The sequence below is a fragment of the Girardinichthys multiradiatus genome, chromosome 14, assembly GCF_021462225.1.
Source record: "Girardinichthys multiradiatus isolate DD_20200921_A chromosome 14, DD_fGirMul_XY1, whole genome shotgun sequence".
NCBI lineage: Eukaryota > Metazoa > Chordata > Actinopteri > Cyprinodontiformes > Goodeidae > Girardinichthys > Girardinichthys multiradiatus.
In genome coordinates this window covers 24,178,737-24,203,805 of record NC_061807.1, presented here as the reverse complement: position 1 = coordinate 24,203,805, position 25,069 = coordinate 24,178,737, and the positions used below count along the sequence as shown (strand labels likewise).

The window sequence follows — 25,069 nt, the reverse complement described above, 5'->3', positions numbered from 1 at the left end:
CTGGCTTTCTTCTCTTTCTGAGTTGGTTCAGTCCAAGAGTTGGGCAGCAGGTATGCAGACATTCTACAGATTATCTACTAGAGATGTACTGACAAGAATTTTCCTCTGACCCAAATGCAGGAACGAGACAGGCAACATGTAAAAACTGAAAGTCCAAAACCTATGACATACATGGGTTACCCTATCAATTCAATTCCTCTGCATCTTTCTGATATTCAAAATTGTAAATCGGCCACAGGTAAATAGGATAAAATATCTGCTGAAACGCAACATTGAAATGGTTTACATGAAATATATAAAAGACCAAAGATCTTCGTCTGTGCTTTACTAAATGTCCTTTTTCAGCTGCATTGATTTGTGTGTGTTTTTTTAGCCTGCAAACAGCAGATAAGCCACAACATAAAGAGCAAATGCTGTAGTAACACCTGCTAATTTTACAACTTGTCCTGACCCCCCCACCCCACCCTAGAGCCCTCTGGCATCTTTGTAAAGAGCATAACAAGAGACAGCGCCGTGAATCAGGATGGCCGTATCCATGTTGGAGACCAGATAATCGCTGTGAGTACTTTGATTGTTCCCCTTGGAAGGAAGGCCTGTTTTTGCTGTTTTCCTTTGGTGTGGGCTAAAATATGCAGGGAAAAGTGCAGGTTGTGTTTTGTGTTACAGTTATTGCATTTACTCACTCGGTGGAGGGAAGTTATGAGATGCATAATTTTGAATAATTCACAGTTTACAGATACCGGCAGCTTTTTGTAACCATGAATGTAATGAAGTGTTTAATTAGCAAGCTGAGAAAATATGTTTTCAATATTCTTACTGAGGGTTTTTATGGTGCATTGTTTTCATAATGGTCAGACGGATTCCTCTTGTTTTACGCTGCTCTGTGAGAATCTTATAATTACTTAAATTACTTAAATTTATTGCCCATCTGAGAAACATTGAATTAAATAAGAGAGCTGGGAATACTCGGTGTGTTTTCTGTATAGCCTCTGGTGTTTACACACTCTTAAATTAATTAAATTTCATCTCCTTCAAGCAAGAGTGCATTTTCCAATATAGCATTCCCTCCAAGAATCTATTCTACTGGTTCAACCAAATGATCGCCCCCTGCAGGTGGATGGCGTAAACATCCAGGGATACACCAATCAACAGGCAGTGGAAGTGCTCAGACACACTGGCCAGACAGTCCACCTTAAGCTGATCCGGCGGGGCTTCGGGGCCGACGAGGAGGAGCCCCCCACCTTGACCCCAATCGTCTCCGTCTTGTCCCCTTCTACCACCATCCCCACTACCGCCACCGTCATAAAGGAGCTGGAGTCGGAGAAGAGTACAGCGGAGCAGCCCGCTCAAGGTAGGAAGAAAGAAGTACTTACAAATAAGAAAAATAAATCTTTTTTTCCAGCTAATCCTAATATTGAAAAGTGTTATTTTACGTGTGAGCATGGCTCCGAAACAGATTTTTTTTTTCTCATTTTTTATTTGACATCAGACATCACATGCTATTTTGTTATAGTTAGAAACTTTAATGTTAAAACATATATAAAGTATTTTTCTACAATAAATTCACCTTAATTTAATATCAGTTTCCTCAACAATATACATATAAATTCAGGATAAAAAAGAAGTAAAAGCTGCACCTCAATAAGGTCAGTAGCATCTCTTTCTGCAGCACTGTGTTTAATACTTTCTGTTACAATTTTTCGTTGATGCTATTAAAAAATGACTAGCATTTTACCAGCCAATAAGACAAATCAAGCAGACAAAGCTGTAAAAGTTGCCAAGGAATCCAATCTGTTGTTGTCAGCCTGTTTTTGAGTGATCTGTGACTGAGAATAGATTCTGTTTTTTTTTTTTTTGCTTTTGGTTTTGTTTTTTTATTATGTTTGCTTTGTGTCCACTTTATGTGTGGAAATTCAGCGGAGTGAAAAAAATCCCACTTTAAGAAATACTTTTGCTGTCTTTACAAAGTCACTGGTGCCACACTAGTTTGCACCCCTGCTACTGATACTGTGCTTATGCTACCAGGACAGCACCTCTTGACCTATAACCTTTCACAAGCTTACGGCACACAGAAACAGGGACATTTCACTTCTTCTCCTTCCACAGTCTCTCTAGATCCTCTAGAATCCAAGTTCTCTACTATCCTCTCTTCAGCTCACCCCCCAGGTTTTCTATTGAAGCTTGAATTTGTGAAAGATTCCTTCAAAATCCATTTTCAGTTTTTTTGGCAGAGACCATCAAAGAGATAATGATGCCCTGTATTCTTTAAAGGTTCCCTGAGCCTTGGGAAGAGAAACAGACCCACAGTTTCACACATCCTTCATTGTACTTTTTCACATATTCATCATTTGTTTCCCTGGATTGTCCCATTACAAATTGATTCCTAATGTTTACATTTCTGATAATAGGGCAGAAAAGGGTGTCCTCTGTAATGCCTAAAAAAACTGTTGGCATAAAAATAGTATCTAACAGGGTACAGCTGAGGTGAGTCCATATTTTCTTGTAGCCATTGCTCAACTTCTGAAGCTCAATACACATCTGCCTTACTTGAATGGCTTGTTCTCATGTCTTTCTCATTTGGAAGAGTGGCTAAGGGAAGCAGGCTTCGTTTTCATGTCATATTTAGAGACGCTGTTTCACTTTCACACTTTAAAAGCTTCTGGACACTGATCAACTTTAGAAACTAAAGGATTTATTAGAAACCCTTGTGTTTGTTGAACCTAGCTTTCTTGTTCTCCATTTAATGGATCTAATGAATATAATGAATGGAGATAAATCACATTTCTAAAATTGTGCAGATTATATTAGAAACACCACATTCTAATAAATGGATAATGTTTCTTAACCATACCATCTTTTACCGCAGCGCTGTGCCATTTGTGAAACCATTTTTGTTTTTGTAGAGCCAAGTTGGAAATGAGCTAAAACAGTCACTCTCATTCTTAGTTTCAAGTCCTTTAACTATGACTCCATTTTTTTTGCCTAACGAGCGGCGCAGCACAGGATTAATCTGTGCCATGTTTGTTTTAAAAGCTTCTTTTATTTTTAGAAGTTTACCATTAATCAGGATAGAGAGGGAGTAAAGTGAAAGGTTTTTTGTCTCCAGCTGTAATGTCAGAGCCTCCAGGGTTTTACAGAAGCAAGACGCCAACTTGCATAAGTGGCTTAGTGTCAACAAGGATTGATAGAAACAGGAAGTAATTCGATTTGGCGTGGGGAAATTGTTGCCCAAAAACTTTAAGACAGAGTTGTACGCAACAGATAACACAGACTTAAAATAAAACTCAGAAACACAACTTTATATAGTTATTTAATGAATAAAAATCTATTTATGTTATATTGCAGGGGCATATTTAAGAAAAAAAAAAAGAATACACATTTAATTTGTGTATTGTTTAATTGTTTTAAATCGTACGTTAAAAAAATAATGTTTTTTAGTAAAACCACCTGTGTTGCACTTATTAGCACTCCTAACAATTACAGCTAAAAATAGAACAACACCATTTTTCTACTTTATGCCTAACCTTTTCGCTTGATTAAAGTGTTTAAAAGCTTTTAGTTCCTAATCCATGACTTCAATTTTTCCCTGGGATTCAAATGTGACATGAAGCCTGTTTCTCATTGTCACTCCTGAGAACAGGAAAGGCAAGAGAACAGTAAGGCAGACATTTGTTGATTGTCGTAAGCCTCTTCATGTAACAATAAATGCTCCAGAATTAGGAAATACAGCAAGCAATAAGACACTAAATGCAACAGAAATCGTAAAATTAAACATTTACTCAGGAATAAATTGATTTAGCATCAAATGCTACATAAGCTCGGTCCGGATTCCAGTGGGACTGTTTGTCAAACTGAGAACTGACTTCTCAGCGTTCGTAACTAATAGGACTACATGTGTGTGCAGAAAAACTGGGCTATCACTCAGTTAATGCAGCAGAGTCTGCAACTTACAACAAACGTAGCATTGGAGACAGAGGGATGTAGAAAAACAAAACATGTTAATAAAAATAACTGCGTTTTTCAAATGGGAAATCATTACATAGCTCCTGAGAGAATAAATACCTCCCTTTTTTTAATATGTACCTTTATCTCAAAATATCAGGCTATAATCTCAAAATATAGAAATGAATGAATACTGTACTAAAGATCATGAATAGAAGCAAAATACTAAGTGTTACAGGGGCTTTTACAGGTCCTACAGGGTATTTTAAGTGATAAACCAATAGGAAGCAGATCTGAATCATGAAGTGGAAGAAGAAGAATAAATGGTTTTCAAGATTTGTTACAAATAAAAAACCTAAAAGTGTGGTGTGCATTTATATTCAGACACCTTCCATCTGATAGTAGATCACATAACATAGAGTCTTATGGTTTTAACAAGGTGAAATATAAAAAGGTTTGCAGGTGTGAATATTTTTGCAAGGTACTATAGATCTTTTTACAATGTAGAACAATTTGTTTTGCTCTTTTAATAAAAAATACAAAGACTACCTGTTTTGTTTTAGTCCTGAAAACAAGCTGACGTTGAGTCCTTACCAAGCATTTCCTGGGTTTCATTAGAAGTTAATTGTTGTTTGTGCACAAAATTCATTCAGCGTGTCGTTTACCAAGTCCTGATCCGCTTGTAGTTCTGCACCAATTTTTCTGCAACATTGGTGTAAATGAGATCAGTAAAGAGAACAAAGGCGTCTAATGCATGCTGATTTGCTGCTTCTTGTGAGAAGAATCGTATTTCTGTTCACCCGTCACTGTTTTACCGTGTCCCTGCAGCCGCCGCGGCTCAGAAGCAGTTCCAGACAACGAGTGAGGGATCTGATGTCAGCTCTGCCGAGGATCATCTAACAAAAGACAAACACGGTAGGCGGCTTGGATTATTCCAGTCGTTCTCCAGCGGGGCTGCTGCTGGCACGTTTGATAGATAAGGCCCGTTGTTTACAGGACCACACAGGCACACAATTGGAAGAAATACTAAGATGGGAACAAGTCCGGAAAAGTTAGATATTTAAGCTGCAGCATATGAAAGAGTATTGATGTTTTAAAAAAACTGAATGTAAATACTTAAAATGTGTTTACAATTAGGACGTTGTGACGAATCGTAATGTTAATTTGTGGTCATAATCGTAACAATGTTGTTTTTGTTTTTTGTTTTTTTGTTTTTAAAGGGCTGAAGTTGACACCTGCTGAAGAAGAAGAACTAATGAAGAAATGGCAAGAGATTCTTGGTCCAAATAATGAAGTTGTGGTAAGGACACGTCATTTATAAGGGTACCTGTTACCATATTAAATAGACGTGAAAGATATTGAGCATCATACAGGAATCAAATATGTGAAAAAATCCATATGGTCTTATTTATGTGTTATTTTGCCTTGTTTCCTCTGCAGGTGGCTCAGGTGGGGAAGTTCACTGAGAACAGCGGCCTGGGCATCAGTCTGGAGGCCAGCGGTGGTCATCATTACATCCGTTCAGTCCTTCCTGAGGGGCCAGTCGGCCGCTGTGCAAAGCTGTTTAGTGGGGATGAACTGCTAGAGGTAAACTGTTGCTAAAAAAAAATTGATTATTTTTCTCGCATTGATTTTTTATTTTTTATTTTTTGAGTTTTTGTTCATACTTTTATATGATTTAATATTTGTATTTGTCACCCGGCTGTAAATGCTTTGAACAGCCCTCATATCTTTTATTATGTATTGATAATTATTTTTGTAAAAATGGTTGCTGTAACATTAAATAAACATTAACTGGTTTTGTTACCAAATTCTCCAGAGAAGTCGTGTCAATAAAGTAGTTACGTTCTCACAGCTTGAATCAACAAAATGTACACATTTTAGTTTTTGACAGCTGTATTTATAAAAGATAGTTATTTACAGTAAGATAAGATAATAAAAAAGAACGTAGTCAGTATGGCATGTTGCAGGATATTGATTAGTTGCAATGACTACAGTTGTTAAATGAATAATTTTTTATGCCTTCAGTAGCATACTTTCTTTGTTAAAAAGGATGTTGGGAAGTTAAAAAGACTCGATATCTTTCCAAGCCGTGTTGCAAATCTGTGCACAAAGATACGGTTATGACATATTTTTCTAATTAACTTACTTTACTCCAGTTTGTCCTCAATGTTTGATTCAGGGTGATGCATCTACCTGTTGTCTCGTTGTGAATGCATAGTTAATGCAATGTACAGATATATTTTATTGATTTAATTCCATAAACACACTCATAGGCAGATATACCGTCATATTTCGCAAATTAGAATATTATTGAAAAGTTTATTTATTTCATAACTCAGTTCATTAAGTGAAACATATTGAATGGATTAATTACACAGACTGATGTTTTCAATCCTTTGTTCCTGTTAAATATTATGATTATTATGATTTTCTGCTTACAGCTAATTAAAAACACGACATTTAGGATGAGAATAATACATCTGACCAATAAAAAAAAAAAACATATTTAATACTGAAATTTGGCTTAAAGAAACGTACTTAAAGGCTCTGATTTTCGAAAGGTACTTTTAATCTGACAAACAGGCATCATTGGCATCATTGACACTAGACCAGACTACCATTCTATGTTGCAATATAGAGAATGGTCTAAAAACTGCAGGAAACACATCTACAAATTTAAGACTGTAAAGGTCTGAAAGTTTGAAATGAAAAATGAGAAGAATCCTGGTTCCAGGACCCACTTGTGTTACCCAATCCAAATAAAATATATGTTTGCCGCGAGAATGTGAAATAATTACCACTGTCTGTAAGACATAGACCTCTGTGTTAATGTGGTTTGTTTAGGTGTAACTGTAGAAAAGGTGCGACTCAAAGATAAGCTGATGATAATTGTTTACTGCTAGAGGGAGCAGTTGGCAGTTCTAGACCCAGTATTTTAAGCTTAAACTTCGTTGACAACCCAAATGGAATATTGGTTTGTAATTCAAATATTAGAGTTTGGCACTTTCTGCTACCTGTATGACCCCTTTTCTTTTCCGATGGTTGTGATCAATCTGACAGAGAGAGGTATCCCAATCCTTGTGGTTTTTAGTATAACAATGACCATCAGTGGGACCCTTTGTGGGGTTCCTTGAGACGACATTGTTGCAAATAAGCGCCGTTTAACTAAATAATCTGAACTGAAACTATCTGTGTAGCTATGCTGCTATAGGCTTATGCTGCTGGAGGACATAATGACCACTTTCACCCTCTTCGCTACATTCTCACACTACTCTCCAATTTTGCATTATTTGCTGTTATTTCAGCTTTTAACTTCGTTCTCTCTATTCTCTTCCTAGAAGCTACACCTGGTCTGACTCTGTGTCTACCTATGACACCTTTCTGGAGAGGGGAATCGTCCGAGCTTCTGCTGGCAACAACTTAATGCTCACCCTCTACCGATGATCCACATGGCCCTGTCTTTTAGTGTTTAACCCTTTCTCTCCTAGACATGGCTACTGGCTGAGCTTCTACTGTGACTAATTATATGTGCTCTCTTTCAGACTCTAACCTTGAAAACTGGCTCAAAATTGATCTTTCTTTCTAGGTGAAACAACTAAAGAAGCTACATCCATTAACATTGACTTTTCCTTCCCATAGAAAGTACTCCTGGATCAGTGCTTCTTTGTTCTCTTTGTGTCTCTGCTCTGTTCTCTCAAACCCCCAGTCGGTCGTGGCAGATGGCCGCTCACACTGAGCCTGGTTCTGCTGGAGGTTTCTTCCTGTTAAAAGGGAGTTTTTCCTCTCCACTGTCGCTACATGCATGCTCAGTATGAGGGATTGCTGCAAAGTCAACGCCAGTGACTGTCCACTGTCTCTACATGCTCATCCAGGAGGAATGAATGTTACAAGTCTCTGACTGGATGCAATCTGCTAGGTTTCCTTAGATAGAAAAACTTTTTATCCGATTTGAATAAATAACTGAATCTGACTGTACTGTTCAATGGTTAGGATTAATTTGAATGTATGAACCTGACTGTTATGAAGTGCCTTGAGACAACATGTGTTGTGAATTGACGCTATATAAATAAACTGAATTGAATTGAACTTTTAGGCACAATACATCTGAATCATGAGGAGACGAGGAGAAGCAGTTATACTGGACCTGAAACAAAAAACAAATAATGGAGTCTGCCTCAGGGCTGTGAGTGTCTCTATGGGGTTAAATATAATGCTAACACTGACCTCTTCTTGCTTAGGTCAATGGGATTTCTCTGATTGGAGAGACCCACAAAGAAGTGGTGAGAATCTTAAAGGAACTTCCAGTCTGTGTGTACATGACATGCTGCAGACCCTCTCCAGATCTCCAGATGGACATGGATGTAGTCCAACCAGAACCTGAGCCTTTTGTCAAAGAGTATAAACTGAAGGTAGAGTCATTTATTTGTCTTTTTTGAAATTCTCAGAACAAAATATTTGCTGTTTCTGTGGAAACAGCAAACTATATGGTTTCAGTAGTGTATTATAAAACATATTCCTACAATTTGAAGCCTGAATCATAAAAGAAAACTAGCTGAACCGGACTGTCAGTGGCTCCTCTGGCTTTTCTTATTGATATTGGTAGATTAAGACTTAGTGATAAGAATAGGAGGCTTAAAGTTTATTAGAAACAGTTTCATCAGCAATATCTCAGCAGTTGCCAGCATCACAGAGATATGAGACATCAAATACAGCTTCCCTGTTTGGGAGAGTGCTTTTTCATCTGTAGCTTTATCTGTGATAATGTTCTAAGACCTGAGCATCCCAGAGATATTTCACCTTTTTAACTCCTTCCAGAAACCTGATCCACAAACAGAGTTAGAGGGTAGGAGCCTGTGGGCTGGGAGGGAAAGGAAGGATGGTCTGATGTCTCATTGTGGTTTTGGGCTTTTCCTCTCCCTGCAGAATAACATAGACCTCAGCAGTGCACTGGTTTCTGAAGTTTCTGAAACGAACGACATAGAAGAGCCACAGGATACAGTGACCGAGGAGGCGATTGGATCGCCTTTGGCCATGTGGGAGATGGAGATCCAGAATATCGAGCTGGAAAAGGGAGAAGGGGGGTTGGGATTCAGTATTTTGGACTACCAGGTGGGTACAAATTTTAGTTGCTGTGTTTTTTTGTTTTTCTTTCTACTTTTAATACAATGGATTTTACCGTGCGATGTTACTGTTTTTACCATCAGGACCCTCTGGACCCCTCCAAGACAGTGATTGTGATCCGTTCGCTTGTTCCGAACGGTGTCGCGGAGATGGATGGCAGACTTCTGCCAGGAGACCGACTCATGTATGTGAACGACACAAACCTGGAGAATGCCACCCTTGAGGATGCCGTCCAGGCCCTTAAAGGAGCCAAGGTTGGGAAGGTGCAGCTCGGAGTCGCCAAACCGTTGCCTGTAAGCAACAACACCATCACTATTTCTGTTTCTGTATTTATTTCAAAGCTGTCTTTAAAAACTCAAATGTAGATCATAGCTTGCGGTGGCAGGAGTGTGCACATTTATTAGAATTAGACATTTAATTCTCACAGTATTTCTTCAACAAGGAGACCTTAGAAGTCAGGCCTTTTTATGTCACACAGCTTTGGCGACAGTCCCGAGGGCTCCCCTTACAGAGAGCTTGAATTTTTCATGCAGGAAAAAGGTGTGGAGGTAGGCTGCGTGGTGTAGCATTCCACCCACCCCTCTTTTTCAAAGCGGGACCAGTCCGAAACTCTCTGCAATCTTAGTTTCATTGTATGTTAGTGAATTTTCCATGAGCATCCACCCTCCTGAACACTTAAACACACGAAGGCACCTGTTATAACAGCAGGCCCATCTGACGGCATGTTTGTTGCTCCCGGCACCCTAGCTCTTTTTGTTATATTAAAAAAACAGCTTGCATTTTTTTCCACTGTAGAGATGCATTTTTCCTGTATTGAATGTGCTGTTGGATTACTCAGCGAGACCTCTGGGCTGCCAGAGGTTAGCTGGATTATTGAGCTGCACGGAGCCCTCCTGCAGGATGTGAAATGTACCTCTGAGGGATATTTAGTCGTATTGCCTTGACTCTGATGTGTGTGTTATCTTCCCTGTTTGCCTTGATGCTTTTCATATGCGGAGCCTTGCAAAAGTCAGAGCCCTTGAACTTTTTCCACATTCTCTCATGTTACAACTTCTGTGTTTTATTGGGATTTTATGTGGTAGACCAACACAAAGTGGTGCTTAATTGTGAAGAGGAAGCAAGTTTTTATGAATCCCAGTTCAGCCTTTGTTGTTTATTCTTACCTCTAAACCCTTCATTAAGTGGCAGAGCCTCGTAATTGCTTCTCTGGAGTTGGGGGAGATTGAGGGGAAGCTGCTGTCTAGCTGTTACAGACTGAGGTTTGAAATAAAGGAGTAGGAGCGGTGCTTACAAATACATAAAACAATTTATTTTTTTTGTTAACATATTTTACTGCAATGTGTAGTTTGAAGGTTTTTTTTTAATAAATCAAGTAAGGATTAGGACATTTTGTCGAGCTGTAAAACAGAATGATTGTGAGATCATGAGGCACATCTGCATCCCAGTTCTATGCTGTTTATCACACATATAAGTTCTCCTCCTTTTCTTTCCACCCTAAAAAAATTCTTTATGTAGCAGGGATGAAATGGTACCTGGTATTAATGATTACCATGGTATTAGTATAGGATAGGATAGAGTATAGTTTGATCGTCCATCAAACGCATCGTCTCAGACAGTAGAAGGCAGTGAAAGTAAGGCAGGGATACTTCCACCACCAAGAACACCAAGCTACATTTAATGTAGCTTAACGTTTGACTTTTTAACTGTGCAAGGAAGGCTTTTTATTGGTCCTCACTCTGTGTAGATGGAAAGTACAATGGTACTCCTCTCCTCCAACCCTAATGGTGTGTAAGTAAACATTTAACTAGATACAGTGCCTTGCGAAAGTACTCGGCCCCCTTGAACTTTTCAACCTCTTGCCACATTTCAGGTTTCAAACATAAAGATATAAAATTCACATTTTTTGTGAAGAATCAACAACAAGTGGGACACAATCGTGAAGTGGAATGAAATTTATTGGATGTGTCAAACTTGTTTAACAAATAAAAAACTGAAAAGTGGGGCGTGCAATATTATTCAGCCCCCTTGCGTTAATACTTTGTTAATACTTCGCCACCCTTTGCTGCAATTACAGCTCCAAGTCGCTTGGGGTATGTCTCTATCAGTTTCTAACATCGAGAGACTGAAATTATTGCCCATTCTTCCTTGCAAAACAGCTGGAGCTCAGTAAGGTTGGATGGAGAGCTTTCGTGAACAGCAGTCTTCAGCTCTTTCCACAGATTCTCGATTGGATTCAGGTCTGGACTTTGACTTGGCCATTCCAACACCTGGATACGTTTATTTGTGAACCATTCCATTGTAGATTTGGCTTAATGTTTTGGATCATTGTCTTGTTGGAAGATAAATCTCCGTCCCAGTCTCAGGTCTCTTTCAGACTCCAACAGGTTTTCTTCCAGAATGGTCCTGTATTTGGCCCCATCCATCTTCCCATCAATTTTTGACCATCTTCCCTGTCCCTCTTGACGAAAAGCAGGCCCAAACCATGATGCTGCCACCACCATGTTTGACAGTGGGGATGGTGTGTTCAGGGTGATGAGCTGTGTTGATTTTACACCAAACATATCATTTTGCATTGTGGACAAACAGTTCGATTTTGGTTTCATCAGACCAGAGCACCTTCTTCCACATGTTTGGTGTGTCTCCCAGGTGGCTTGTGGCAAACTTTGAACGAGACTTTTTATGGATATCTTTGAGAAATGGCTTTCTTCTTGCCACTCTTCCATAAAGGCCAGATTTGTGCAGTGTACGACTGATTGTTGTCCTATGGACAGACTCTCCCACCTCAGCTGTAGATCTCTGCAGTTCATCCAGAGTGATCATGGGCCTCTTGGCTGCATCTCTGATCAGTCTTCTCCTTGTTCGAGATGAAAGTTTAGAGGGACGGCCGGGTCTTGGTAGATTTGCAGTGGTCTGATCCTCCTTCCATTTCAATATGATTGCTTGCACAGTGCTCCTTGGGATGTTTAAAGCTTGGGAAATCTTTTTGTATCCAAATCCAGCTTTAAACTTCTCCACAACAGTATCTCGGACCTGCCTGGTGCGTTCCTTGGTCTTCATGATGCTCTCTGTGCTTTGAACAGAACCCTGAGATGATCACAGAGCAGGTGCATTTATACGGAGACTTGATTACACACAGGTGGGTTCTATTTATCATCATCAGTCATTTGGGACAACATTGGATCATTCAGAGATCCTCACTGAACTTCTGGAGTGAGTTTGCTGCACTGAAAGTAAAGGGGCCGAATAATATTGCACGCCCCACTTTTCAGTTTTTTATTTGTTAAACAAGTTTGACACATCCAATAAATTTAATTCCACTTCACGATTGTGTCCCACTTGTTGTTTATTCTTCACAAAAAATTTGAATTTTATATCTTTATGTTTGAAGCCTGAAATGTGGCAAGAGGTTGAAAAGCTCAAGGGGGCCGAGTACTTTCGCAAGGCACTGTACCTGTGCTCCCCAGAACGGTGTGGTTTGTCTGTTTAACTCATTACCAGCTCATCAGATTTTTGAATTACCAGCATCTATTTATCGTATCAGTACTGTAAAACTTCACAAGAAGAGCCTTCTCCTGGTAGAATGCACTTTGGACTTGAACTAGCATGAGGCAATTTAAATACTCTGACATTATCACCTTTCTTATAAAGACAAGGCAGCCTGGTGTAGATGTTTAATAACATGTTGGTGAAAGGGTGATAAAATAATGAAAAATATTACAATATTACTGCACCCAGTGATCATGATACAATATTTTCATCTTTACATACACATAAGGTGGCAAGAGTGAACGGTTTAGTTTTATTTCAAAATTAATATAATTGATGCCGATATTTTAATTGGATGGATATCTAGTGTAAGGGTTTGACATGAGAACATTTGGACAAGTTCAAAGGGTATGAATACTTTTTCAAGGCATCGTATGTGTACAGGCTGCAATTTACACAATCAACATCAACAGCTCTTATCTTTCGAAGCTTTTCTGTCCACGATTCAAAGTTATTCTTAATAGGACTCACAATTTAGTTTTTAACCCTTCTCAATTATTCCTAACTGCTTCGTTTCATCTCCATCGCATTCTCATTCATTCATCACTAGATCTTGTAGCAGAAAAACAACAATCTCATTCCACGAAGCTGGAGACACTGAAAAAATTTCTCCACTTTCCTAGGGAATATGTGGATATTCCCACCCTCCACACCCTTTTGGTGAGCAGGAAATAACTTCATCATCCATCATCCATTCATTTGACTTCAGCAGTATTTTGAATGAAGAAGGAGAGGAAGGAGGACTGACTGAGGGCATCCTTTACCGAGCAGAACCTGCATTGGTTAGTTAGCTTTTGGGGGAAAAAACTGCAAAAAATGAGGACACTTGAAAAGGGAAGCAGTTTGTATTTCACTGTGATACTTAGTTTTGTCTAATTATTACACAAAAAAGGTCTGTTTGAATGAAATCATGTAGCAGTTTAGGGTATTTTGATGGATAAATGTCATGATATGTTTTTAGATCATTTAGCTATTAGATATTCATAGTGTAGCTTTTTCTAGCTGCAAAATGATTCTCAATAACAAACGTTATTTTAGAGTCTCACTTATATTTCAATCCGTTATCCCAGATTGACACTAGCGAAGGAGACCTGTCTGATGATAAGATGTTAGATCATACCTACTCTGGGATGGAGGACGATACTTTCCAGGCGTCAATGATCGCTCTTCACGGCAGCAGCTGCAGCGCTGACCTGGATTGCCTGCAGTCATCCACACCCAAGGTAAAGGAAAACATTTTTATAATCACAAAGCATGGACTAACAAAAACCAGATTTGCAGCTGTGACTTTGGTTCTTTCAGTGTGCAGGAACGGTTTTACTGTTCTTACAATCTTTTAGTGCAGTTCCTATTGTTTTTTTCCCCTTTCCCTGCAGGAACTGTGGCCGTTGACAGTCCTTTTAATAGGCATGTATAGGATGGTTTTGCACTCCTGTCTGTACTTCTCTTAGCACCATAGGAATCCATTAATGTCAGTGGTTCCCTTCATAGCACTGCAGCTGTGTCCAAATTCAGGGACTGCAGCCTTTGAAGGACCGGTCTACGCGAGTCTTAAGACCAAGCCTTTCAAAATGTGGTCTAAAGACTTATGTTGAGAGCAAGACCACTACCGGTCTTAATTAAGACTTGTCTTGAATGAAAAACTTTGTTTTTTTGTTCACATGCCTTCATCTTTCTTTAGGTCAGTGATGACGCAACTTAAATTATTTGTTTGTTGCTGCAGCTCATTTTGTTGTATATTGTCTCAAGGGCAAAAGCTTACCGAATGAATGCTAGATTAAGAAGGAAATAAGAAAAGAGCAAAGATCAGATTTCTCAGAGGTCACTGCTGACTGTATTTGCTGGACCTTTCTGATTAGTCTATGATGTTACAGGGCAGTCAGAGGGGACAAACATGTTCGTTGACATCTAAAACCAGATTAAAAAGTTTGCTTCGGGTCAGACAGTTCAGCCTTCTGGATGTGTTTTTTTCTTTAAAGACAGACAACAAGTCTGCTGATAAATCTTACAGCCAAGGTCAGAAGCCAGTTTTGTAGACTTCCTTTCATTTATCTAAGGTTACATTCTTTCCACAAACTCTGTTATAAAAACATTTTTAGGGTTAAACAAGTAAACGGCCTAGGAAAGGACTTATGTTTTAACCTATAAAACTGGCTTCTTAAATTACACATGTACAGTATGTCGTCTGAATGAATCAACTTGAATTAAATGCTTGTAGACGTATTTGATTCTGAATCTGACTGCACTATATCCACATTAAAAGCACAAGCTTCAATGTAGACCAGCACAAAGTGGTGTTTGGTTGTAAAGTGAAAAAGTGTGAACTAATAAAACTATGAAAGGTGGTGTGCGTTTGTATGAAGCCTCCAGCAGTCAGTACTGTGTAGAACCACCTGAAGTCTCTAGCAGCCTTGCACATCTGGAGATTGAAAGTTTTGTCCAATTATTCGTGCAGCAAAGTTTAAAATGTAGTCAGATTCAATGTAGAGTGTTTGTGAACATTATTGTCAAATTTTGCCAAAGACCGGATTTGGGTCTGGACTCTGACTGGGCTTTAATAACACATTTATAAGCTTCTTCCATGTTTGCCCCCTACATGGGTTGTAAAAACCTTTAAATAGCTTTTCAGTTTGGTTTCTTTCAACAATGTCTTTTTTCTGGCCATTCTACCATAAAGGCCAGATTTGTGGCTTGTCCTATTGACTGATTCTCCCACCTGAGCTGTGTTTTTCTGCAGCTCCTCCAGAAAAACCATGGATCTTTTTTTTCGCTGCTTCTCCAATGTATGCCCTCCTTGCCCGGCCTCTCAGTTTAGGTGGAGTTCCATGCCTTAGCAGGTTTGCAGGTGTGCTATACTCTTTCCATTTTCAGATGATGGATTGAAGAGCGCCCTGTGAGAGATTTGGACTCCTTTAATAACTTAACTCAACTTCTCCACAACTTTTGACCCTGAGTCTTCATGATGCTGTTTGTTCACTAATGTTCTCTAAAAAACCTCTGAAGACTTCACAGTCAGAGTAAAGGAGGCTGAATACAAATGCACACCGCATTTTACAGATTGTTTTGGTAAAGAACATTGAAAATGATGCCTCATTTGCTTTGTGAAATTTTTGCTCTACTGAGGGATCATCTTGTATAACATATCCTGCTTCTGTAAAAGTTTTTCTTAACTACATTTAATCTTCAACTGGCCGTCTTTTCTTCAATAACACTGAACTGCTTTTATAATAATACTATGGAGATTATATAAATTCCAGCCTTGGGATCAGCCTTTTTCTATAACCATCGAATGTTTTTCTGTGGCTCATTGAAAGAGGAGCAAGCTGGAGCCTGAGTGTGATAAATCCTCCCTGAGTGGATGTTCATTCATCTGCCGTGTTTTGTTTCACTGTAGCTGACAGCTCGCCTGAACGTGTTGGAGGAGCACCCAGGCTTTGGAGACGACACTCCGGCATTCTCCGCGCAGAAGTCGGCCTCTTACACTCCGGCGACTTTGACAGGTCACATCCCGGCGATTAATGCCATTCTAAGCAGCTCGGATCAATACCTGGCAACGCACCCGGGCGAAGAACAAGAACCAGCCGAGCGCTCAGACTCCTGCAGCTTGTTTGCAGAGATAGCAGCCAAACCTGGTGACCAAGAGGGACCTGTAGAGCCCCCTCTCCATCTATCTGAGCCAGCCATCTCTTTTAGAGATACTGAAGATCTGAAGGTAACTTCCCCCCTCATATTTTTGATACACAATAGTAAGAGCAAAATTGCTCAAAATGAATTATGACAGCTAAATTGCTTCATTTTTCTTTGGAGCGGCAGCTCTGTTTGGAATCTGCTTTAATATTTTTGAATTTCTCATCATGAACAAATGTGTTAAATTATCACTTTTTTAGGATGAGGAGAAGGCTGGTGTGAAAGAACCTGCAGAAGAAGACGACGACAAAGCAGCACTGACCTCCAGGAGAAATTTTGAAAGGACCATCACAGTTGTCAAGGGCAACTGCAGCCTCGGTGCATATTTAGTTCTTCACATTTTTTTTTTTCCTTATGCGTTATTTCTTTCTCACTTCCCCCGCAGGGGGTAAATTAAGCTTCAGGCCTGAAAGTGGGAGCTGGCCTTTAGTTTTGTCTTCAGCTTTGAAAAAAACTATTTTTCTGCCAGAAATGAGAGAAGTAATTTCCTGGAGTTTTCTACTCATAGAGGATAAAACCGCTGCTATATGAAGCATTTGCGTATGAAAAACATGCCTGAGGGGCTCTATCTGGTTAAGAGAATCTAAAGTTTGAACTTTTAAGTCAAATAGGTGTTTAGAATTCTTTCTTTATTGATAAACAGTCTCTTATTTAGCTTCATTACACTATTCGAAGCCTGTTTTGGGGTAGGTAATTGAAGTATTTTGCTTAAAATAGTCATTTTGCACATTTTATTATATCAAACTGAACCATTTACATTGTATTGTTGCTATTATTTCTTCCTACTTTGTTGATAAATATTAAAACACAATGTACTTGGTCAATTCTCTAGATAAACTATTTCACGTCTTCAGTTTCTAAGATGTTTTCTGGTGGCAAAAAAGAATTAAAAAGCACTGTGTGCGTGTGTGTGTCTAATGCAACTGTTAGTGGTTACTGTGTTTTACTATCTGCTCTAAAGGGATGACAGTGAGCGCCATTAAAGACGGTCTGGGGATGGTGATCCGCAGTATCATCCACGGGGGGTCCATTAGCCGGGATGGTCGTCTGGGAGTGGGCGATCTAATCCTGGCCATAAACGGAGAGCCCACCACCAACATGACCAACGTCCAAGCTCGTGCCATGCTCAGGAGGCACTCTCTCATTGGACCAGACCTTGGGTAAGAGGCGGCGATTGCATAAAAGTGGCTCAGTGCATCTGTTTCTGTGTCTTAATGAAATTAGACAGAATTATGCAGCATCACATTAATTAGACAACTCATTGCCGATACTAAAAGGTCTTTTTGTTGGTGTTTTTCTATAAGCACGGTGGTACAACCTGGTATGTTTAAGTTATTAAGGTTTAGAAGCGGCTTTAACGTTGTTTTTGAGTGAGCAAATGTAAAGTGCATATCAAAAGTATACACACCCCTGGCAGGTTTTTGTGATTAAACACATGAGCCCATGACCAGCAGCTTCAACACTTTCTCTCCCTTTACGTTGAATTATATTTCATGCCATTCAGCTGAAAAGGACACACATATCTTAAAGGAGGCGTAAAATGTAGAAGAAACAAAGAAGTGTAATAACCTAGGCTGAAAATGTGCACATCCTTAAAGTGATATGTTGTTATAGCACGTTGCAGTTTCTGCATTTGGTCTACTTGAGTTCACACCTGCCTTCAGTAACAGAGAAATCTAGGTAGGATTTTTCTCACATTGCCTATTTGCATTCTTTAGCTGATGCCATGGTGTGCAGAGAGTTTACTAAGATTCAAAAGAGCTTGTACAAATCAATCAGCCAGGAAAAGAGTAAAAACCTCCCAAAACCTGGTGGGAGAATGTGTATTGGCTTGATGAAACAAATGTACTTTTCAGACACAATTCCAGAAGAACAACCGAGCCCCAGTGGAACATGGGAGTGGCAGCATCATGCAGTGGGGTTACAGTTCTTAACGTGGATCTTTCCACGCATTGTAAACCACTTGTTTTCGCTACACTCGTACATATTGAATGGATGCAAATGAAAACATTGTATTGTTCTTGCACAAAGTCACTGTCTCGTGTTCCGTATTAACTGTAGTTTATGGATGCTCTCGTTTTGCATTAAAAGGAACATTGCCCTGCTCAGCAAGCCACCCTGTCTCGCTTTTCCTCCGTGTTGTGTAACGGCCACTGTTGATGAGTCATGCTTGGTTCCCAAAGCTGGTGGAAATGACCGTCGGTGCTCAACAAAACACCACAGTTCAAAGGTGCGTGAACCGAACTGGTTCAAGAACGAGAGTTGCTTTGGTGGAAAAACGCCAAAGCAGTCAGTTTTGATCCAAAACCTGCATGTGTCTGCTAAAAAGCTAAAGATGAAGAGGGACGTCATTTTTCAGCATCACGGTGAGTCTAAGTGTGCATTAAAATGGGGGCTCTGAGCACTCCCAAAAGTACCCCATGTTCACATGGAAACGTGGTGTTGGCAGCATTATGCTGTGGGGTTACTTTTCTCCAGATGGAAAGATGATATTTTCTGGATTGAGTTATGAAATGGTTGAAATAGCTGCCATTTTTTACCCAAAATCTTCAGTTGTGTGCCGGAACGCTAAAGATAATTAGGGATTGCATTTGTCTCATCAGAATGAGCTCAAGCATACATCTAAATAAAAAAAGACTGACTTCACCAAAAAAAATGTAAGTTTTGAAATATCTGCACCAGAGTTCAGAAAGGAACCTGACAAAAAATCTGTGGGGTCACCTAAAGGGCACAGTGGACAAATGGTGTCCTTACAATCTGATAGATCAGAAGAACCCCTGGGAGGGGGGTTCTTCTGATGTGGCGTGCTGATAATTTTCTCCCAAAGATAACAGAATGCTGTTTTTGAATCAGCAAAGTGTTGCCAGGAGTTTAAGGATGTGCACATTTATCCAACGCGTTTCTGACAGCTTTTTTTTTTTTTTTTTACATTCTTCCTCCTGACAGATTTGTGTATTTTTTATTTGACTTGTACCGAGTAGGTGACATTAAACGTGGGAACAGTTTTCAGAGATTCATCATGGTCTTTTATATCTTTTAATTGTGTGCTCCTGAACTGGAGTACAATATTTCCACAAACCCTTTTATTCCTTGAAGGATCTGCGAGTGAATTGAATGTGTAATTCTGATGTTTTCATAAATTCTGCTTGCTGAACTAAAATTTGGCAGTTTGTTAGCGTCGGTGCATAAAAAGCCAACTCTTCACATTCTAGATCTGCTTGTGCACCTGAGGACGATCTGTGCCCGTTTTTTGTGTGAGTATGACTAACTTCCACGCCGACGGTGTCTCAGAAAGACGCTGATGCTTCGGTTTTCCTTTTTTTTGTCTGATAAGAGGTTTATCCAGAAGGGTAAGGTCAGCCGAGCGACAATTTGTTTTCAACTTAAGGTTGATAAAAAAAATATCCTAGGCAACAAAATGAGGAAGATTCAATCTTAAATCGCCCACCTGGATAAATCTTGACAGGCTGTGTCACCTATTCAACCTACTAAACCTGCTGCTAATTTGTTTTTTTGTCATTAAAACCATTAACACCCTTTTCATAACTCAATTTTTCATGTTGAAATGTCTCTGACATTTTGCTCACTGCATGTTTTGAGGTTTTTAATGAAGCAGCTCATCTATTTCGTTATTTTTCTAGCAATAATTTCCGTCCTCTGTCTGCATGCCATCAAGTTTAAAAAAAACAAAAACATTTGCGCCCATCTGCTGAAGATCTGTCAGCCTCACTCTGATGTGTTAATGTGCCCTTGAGAATCAGCTTCTCTCTGAATTGTTTTCAGATGGATTTGCGAGTAGATGGCAGTTTGTCACCCATCTCTCAGCTCCACTCGTCCGACATATGAGCCGTCTGCTCGCTTTCAATTAATAATAGATTAAAAGAATCCTTAAGATTTGTCACATTTGTTGCACAATAGGTGACTGAAGACTTGATTTGCTCAGGCATTTATGAAGGTAAACAGCTGTTTTCAGCAGTTAGGTGTCAAAGTCTTGCATATATACTTTATGGACGTCTCACCTTGAGGTGAGTTTTGAGGAGAATGTGTTTACTGGAAGGCAAACTGGGTTGGGTTCTGAAAAACAAGCCTCGGACTGTAAATGGGGAAAGCTGGAATGCTGTTCTGTACATTTTGGCAATGATTAGGGTCAGGAACTGTCACTAAGGTGTGAAATGGGTTTCTAAATATGAATGTAGTTTGGTTAATTTAAAAAAAGCTCATGTGAACGTGTCTATGTGTGTGCATTTGGGTTTAGTGTTACGTACGTCCCCGCTGAGTACCTGGAGGAGTACAAGGCCAGCCTTGATCAAGCTAACGATGACATCTTCTCGGAGACGGCTCAAAAGTAAGTCCTCGCACCATAAGGTCTGTAACCATTGGCTGGCCTTAAGATAAAATATACAATGCTTTAAAAAAAGTATCTGGCCCCTTACAAATGTCTTCTGTTTTAGATCAGCAAAGCAAATTAACTACAGAAAGCAGTTTTCAAATTATGATTTAATTTACTATTGGAAAAAAGTCAAGCCAACAAGGCCCTACAACTGCAGGATTAATTACGTTTGAACGATTTAAATCTGTTTTGGTCATTGCAGAAAGCTCCTGGTTTTCGCAGACCAAACAATAGTTTAGAATCCAAGCTTTCAATACCGGACCTGCAGATTGCCAGTCATAGGTGACTGAGAGATAATTGGCCACTATGATCTCCAGCCAGTTGATAGGTGCATCTTTAATTTGAAATTTAATTAATAGTGAGTTGCTATATATCTGTCAAAATGGCGAACTTTCCAGGGTTCATCTTTTAGCCTTTTCTGGGAGGATAAGTACAGAAGTTTACAATAAATTCATGGGAGATGGTCGGGCTTTAAAATATGGAATCCACAACAAATATAGACTGTTATGGAAAGATCTGCATAGTGTGATAGAACAATCAACCTTTATTCTCTTTTAGAGCCATTATTGATGGTATGTACCATATAAATAAATTATATTGAATTCTTTTTTCCCCAAAGAATTAGTCTGACAGATAGTTTGTTTTATGTCTGTGCATCTTTAATAAGGCCCAAAACTCATGCATATCATTTAATTTCTTTCTCTTTCTCTCTCTCTCTCTCTCTCTCTCTCTCTCTCTCTCTCTCTCTCTCTCTCTCTCTCTTCTCTCTCTCTCTCTCTCTCTATATATATATATATATATATATATATATATATGTAAATGTATAACATTCTTCCCTTCTTCATTACATTTTTAGAGATATTGCCAAACTTCCCGAACGTGAAGATGGAGAGGGAGAGGAGAGTGCCTCTTACAACAACTGGAATCAGCCGAGGAAGTGAGTATGCACTTCAAAGTCTGTTCTGGTATTGTATAAACACAGCTCATCAGCACAAATGGCCCAGCTTTTAAATGATAAATATAAAAAATAAGAATGCTGCTGCCCTCCTCAGAGTGGAGCTTTTCAGAGAGCCCGGTAAGTCCCTCGGGATCAGCATTGTTGGAGGCAGAGGGATGGGCAGCCGTCTGAGCAACGGGGAGGTGATGAGGGGCATTTTCATCAAGCACATCCTGGAGGACAGTCCTGCTGGACAGAACGGGACGCTGAAGACTGGGGACAGGATTGTGGAGGTACTGAAGCATCCCGGTTCACAAGCAGAGTTTACTCTTTTGTTTGTATTTTTATGACGTTTGTATTTCAGGTGGACGGAGTAGACTTACGAGACGCGAGTCACGAGGAAGCTGTGGAAGCCATACGAAAGGCAGGCAACCCTGTCTCCTTCTTGGTCCAGAGTATTATTCACCGACCCAGGGTGAGTCTGTAAAACAGCCAAACTAACTGCTATTTAGCTTCCTCGTATTATAAAGGTCACTGCTGCCCATGTTGCCTCTTTTTTTTCATCTCACGGGACAGTTCATTCTGTCTTTTCTGGCCATTTAGGGCATTTTCAAAGCTAAAAAGCACAGTTTATGTGCCACCACTGTACTGCAGTAGTTCTTAGCAGACTGGAAGTGAATTTCAAACATTTATTTCTAGGAGCAACAAACCCTGCTTGGAATATTAACTATCCTACTAAGTTTTAACCTTTTTATAGAACGACTCAATGAAAAATCATCACATCAACAACACCGTTTGTTGTTAGAAAGTGCCCTCAGGCCTTTAAATCATGACTAAGTAGCTTCCTGCTGGGGCCGCCGCTGGCCTGACTTCAGTGTTATATCTCTCTCAGTCAGATACCTCTTCATTCCACATATTCCCTTCTGCTTTTCCTAACACTATTTTCACATTCGGCATGTTGCGACTCATAATGTAATGCACAGAAAAGGCTACATTCAGGCTTGGACAGCCCTCTGCACTGCAGTAGCATCCCTGTTACAGGTGTGTAAAAAGCCTTAAAATAAGTGACTCTTTTAATGCAGTAGCATAACCTCACTCAGATAAAAAAAAAGTAAAATCCAACCCTAAACCTGAGGGTTGGATTTATTTAGCAGGAAAAAAAAAACATATTAAGAACTAAGGGGGTCATGGCATGAGGTTGTTTTCATGTCTTCTGAACCATTTCTATGTAGATTTTATCTGTGGTATTATTATAGGCTTATCCTCCTCCTGAAGCACCCAATGACGACTCATTTTTCATTTCTTGCAGATTTCTCTTTAGAACGTCGTGATAAATAGGCCCACAGCATCACATGTCCTCCACTGTACTTAACAGTTGGCTCAAGGTGCATTTTCAGACATCCATTCCTTGTTTGACACCAGACCCACATGGAGTGTTTGTTGCTGAAAAGCTTAATGTTAGTCTCATCTGACAATTACAGTTTACCTTTGTAATGGTAGGACACAAAAGGCTTTTTATTGTCATGCCTCCAAAAACAACCGGTTGGCATGTAAGTTGCGTCCAATGGTCGTTATGGAGACTTAGTGACCCCTGAAATCGTAAAGTTATGCATATAACTACTGTTCCCTGAAGGAGAGTAAGGAAGTACAACACATGAGTATGGGATATCAAGCCACCTCTAATCACGCCTCCTAGGCAAATGATGTGATGACGACAGGTGACAGGCCCCGCCTGCACAATATACCTGTCCGTCATCGTCGTCATTATTCAGTTCGATAGCCGCTATTCACCGAGCCCAGCTGAGCAGCGGGGCAGCCATGTGTTGTACTTCGTTACTCTCCTTCAGGGAACAGTAGTTATATGCATAACTTTACGTTCCCTTTCAGTCGATTCACTCAGTACAACGCATGAGTATGGGACATACATAAACGCTCCGCAGAGCAGCCATCAAACCTGGATCATGCACTGCATACTAGTGCAGCACTTCAGACCTAGCAGAAAGAACAGAGTGAGTCACAGAAGGGGCTGTCACATCCAAACGACAAAACTTTACAAATGTTTGCGACGAAGACCAGCTGGCTGCAGCACAAATGTCACTCATGGGCACCCCTCTAAATAGGGCCCAGGAGGTCGCTATGCCCCTGGTGGATTGAGCCCTCACACCACGTGGCATTGGGAGACCCCTGTTGCTGTAAGCTAGAGAAATAGCCTCCACAATCCAGTGGGAGAGTCTTTGTCTGGACAGAGCTATCCCCCTTGCTGGGTTAGCAATACACACAAACAGTTGATCACACAACCTCACAGTTTGTGTACGGTCAATGTAAATGCGCAGTTCACGTAAAGGGCACAGGAAGTGTAACGTCCTTTGTTCCTCAGATGCAAAAGGAGGTGGACAAAAACTGGAAAGCTCCATAGTCATTGAGCTGTAGTCTGAAGGTATAACCTTAGGAAGATAAGCTGCATTAGGTCGCAAGGTGACCTTGGAACCATCAGGTGAAAAGTGTATGCAGGTAGGATTTACAGACAATGCATGGAGGTCTCCAACCCGCTTTGCAGTTGTTAGAGCAAGAAGCAGAGTAAGCTTATATGAAAGGAACTTCACATCTACTGACTCTAAAGGTTCAAATTGAGGATCACAAAGAGCTTCTAGTACCAATGTGAGATCCCAGGAAGGAAAACTGGGTTTAATCACAGGTCTGAGTCTACGAACCCCCTTTAAGAAGCGTACAGCCAGAGGATGAGCACCTGGTGTGACTCCATTAAAACCAATATGGCAGGCAGAAATGGCAGCCAAGTAGACTTTAATTGTGGAAAAGGAAAGATCTTTATCCAGCAGATCCTGCAAAAATGTTAAAACTTCTACCATTGAGCACTGAAATGGAACAATGTGCTTGTCCTCACTCCACTGCTCAAAAGCCCGCCATTTATAAGCGTATAAGCCTCTAGTGGAGGATACTCTTGCATTCTGTATTGTTGCCACCACATCAGGGGGGAGGCCTTTGGCTAACAAGCTGGACCCTTCAGCAGGTAAGCATGCAGCTTCTACAGCTCTGGGTGTGGATTAAATAAGTTCCCCCCTGCCTGAGTGAGGAGATCCCGGCAAACGGGGGAACTGCCACGGCTCTGCTGCCAGCAGACTGATTATCTCGGAATACCATGACTTTGCAGGCCAACGGGGTGCTACCAAAATTAGGGACAGACCCTGTTTGCGCACCCTCTCTAGTACAGGTAGTATCATTTCCACTGGGGGGAATGCATACAGGAGTACATTGGGCCATGGGTGGGCCAGGGCATCCACTCCCAGTGGAGCATCCTGATCTGTTATGGAAAAGAACAGAGGACAGTGGGTGTTGGCTCTGGTGGCAAGAAGATCTACTGCTGCTGTCCCAAACAGACACCATATCTGTGCCACCATGGAGGGGTGAAGCCTCCATTCTCTCAC

At 40.2% G+C, this 25,069-nt stretch overlaps 1 protein-coding gene across 13 annotated transcripts in view; it reads left to right on the top strand.

The window, feature by feature from the left end:
- LOC124880379 (multiple PDZ domain protein) overlaps nucleotides 1-25,069 on the top strand; it is a 76,811-nt gene that overhangs the window by 18,231 nt on the left and 33,511 nt on the right. For 10 of the 13 annotated variants that reach the window (XM_047385444.1, XM_047385441.1, XM_047385437.1 and 7 more), the window contains 18 exons: nucleotides 470-558; nucleotides 1,114-1,351; nucleotides 4,771-4,857; nucleotides 5,163-5,242; nucleotides 5,383-5,529; nucleotides 8,184-8,354; nucleotides 8,869-9,054; nucleotides 9,150-9,359; nucleotides 13,236-13,394; nucleotides 13,683-13,835; nucleotides 16,007-16,324; nucleotides 16,500-16,617; nucleotides 17,261-17,459; nucleotides 19,512-19,553; nucleotides 20,555-20,644; nucleotides 21,546-21,626; nucleotides 21,742-21,919; nucleotides 21,991-22,101. In XM_047385444.1, coding sequence (XP_047241400.1) covers nucleotides 470-558; nucleotides 1,114-1,351; nucleotides 4,771-4,857; nucleotides 5,163-5,242; nucleotides 5,383-5,529; nucleotides 8,184-8,354; nucleotides 8,869-9,054; nucleotides 9,150-9,359; nucleotides 13,236-13,394; nucleotides 13,683-13,835; nucleotides 16,007-16,324; nucleotides 16,500-16,617; nucleotides 17,261-17,459; nucleotides 19,512-19,553; nucleotides 20,555-20,644; nucleotides 21,546-21,626; nucleotides 21,742-21,919; nucleotides 21,991-22,101 — 2,657 coding nt within the window. The remainder of the gene's footprint in view (nucleotides 1-469; nucleotides 559-1,113; nucleotides 1,352-4,770; nucleotides 4,858-5,162; nucleotides 5,243-5,382; nucleotides 5,530-8,183; nucleotides 8,355-8,868; nucleotides 9,055-9,149; nucleotides 9,360-13,235; nucleotides 13,395-13,682; nucleotides 13,836-16,006; nucleotides 16,325-16,499; nucleotides 16,618-17,260; nucleotides 17,460-19,511; nucleotides 19,554-20,554; nucleotides 20,645-21,545; nucleotides 21,627-21,741; nucleotides 21,920-21,990; nucleotides 22,102-25,069) is intronic. The other 3 variants (XM_047385439.1, XM_047385449.1, XM_047385445.1) reach the window with 2 other exon arrangements.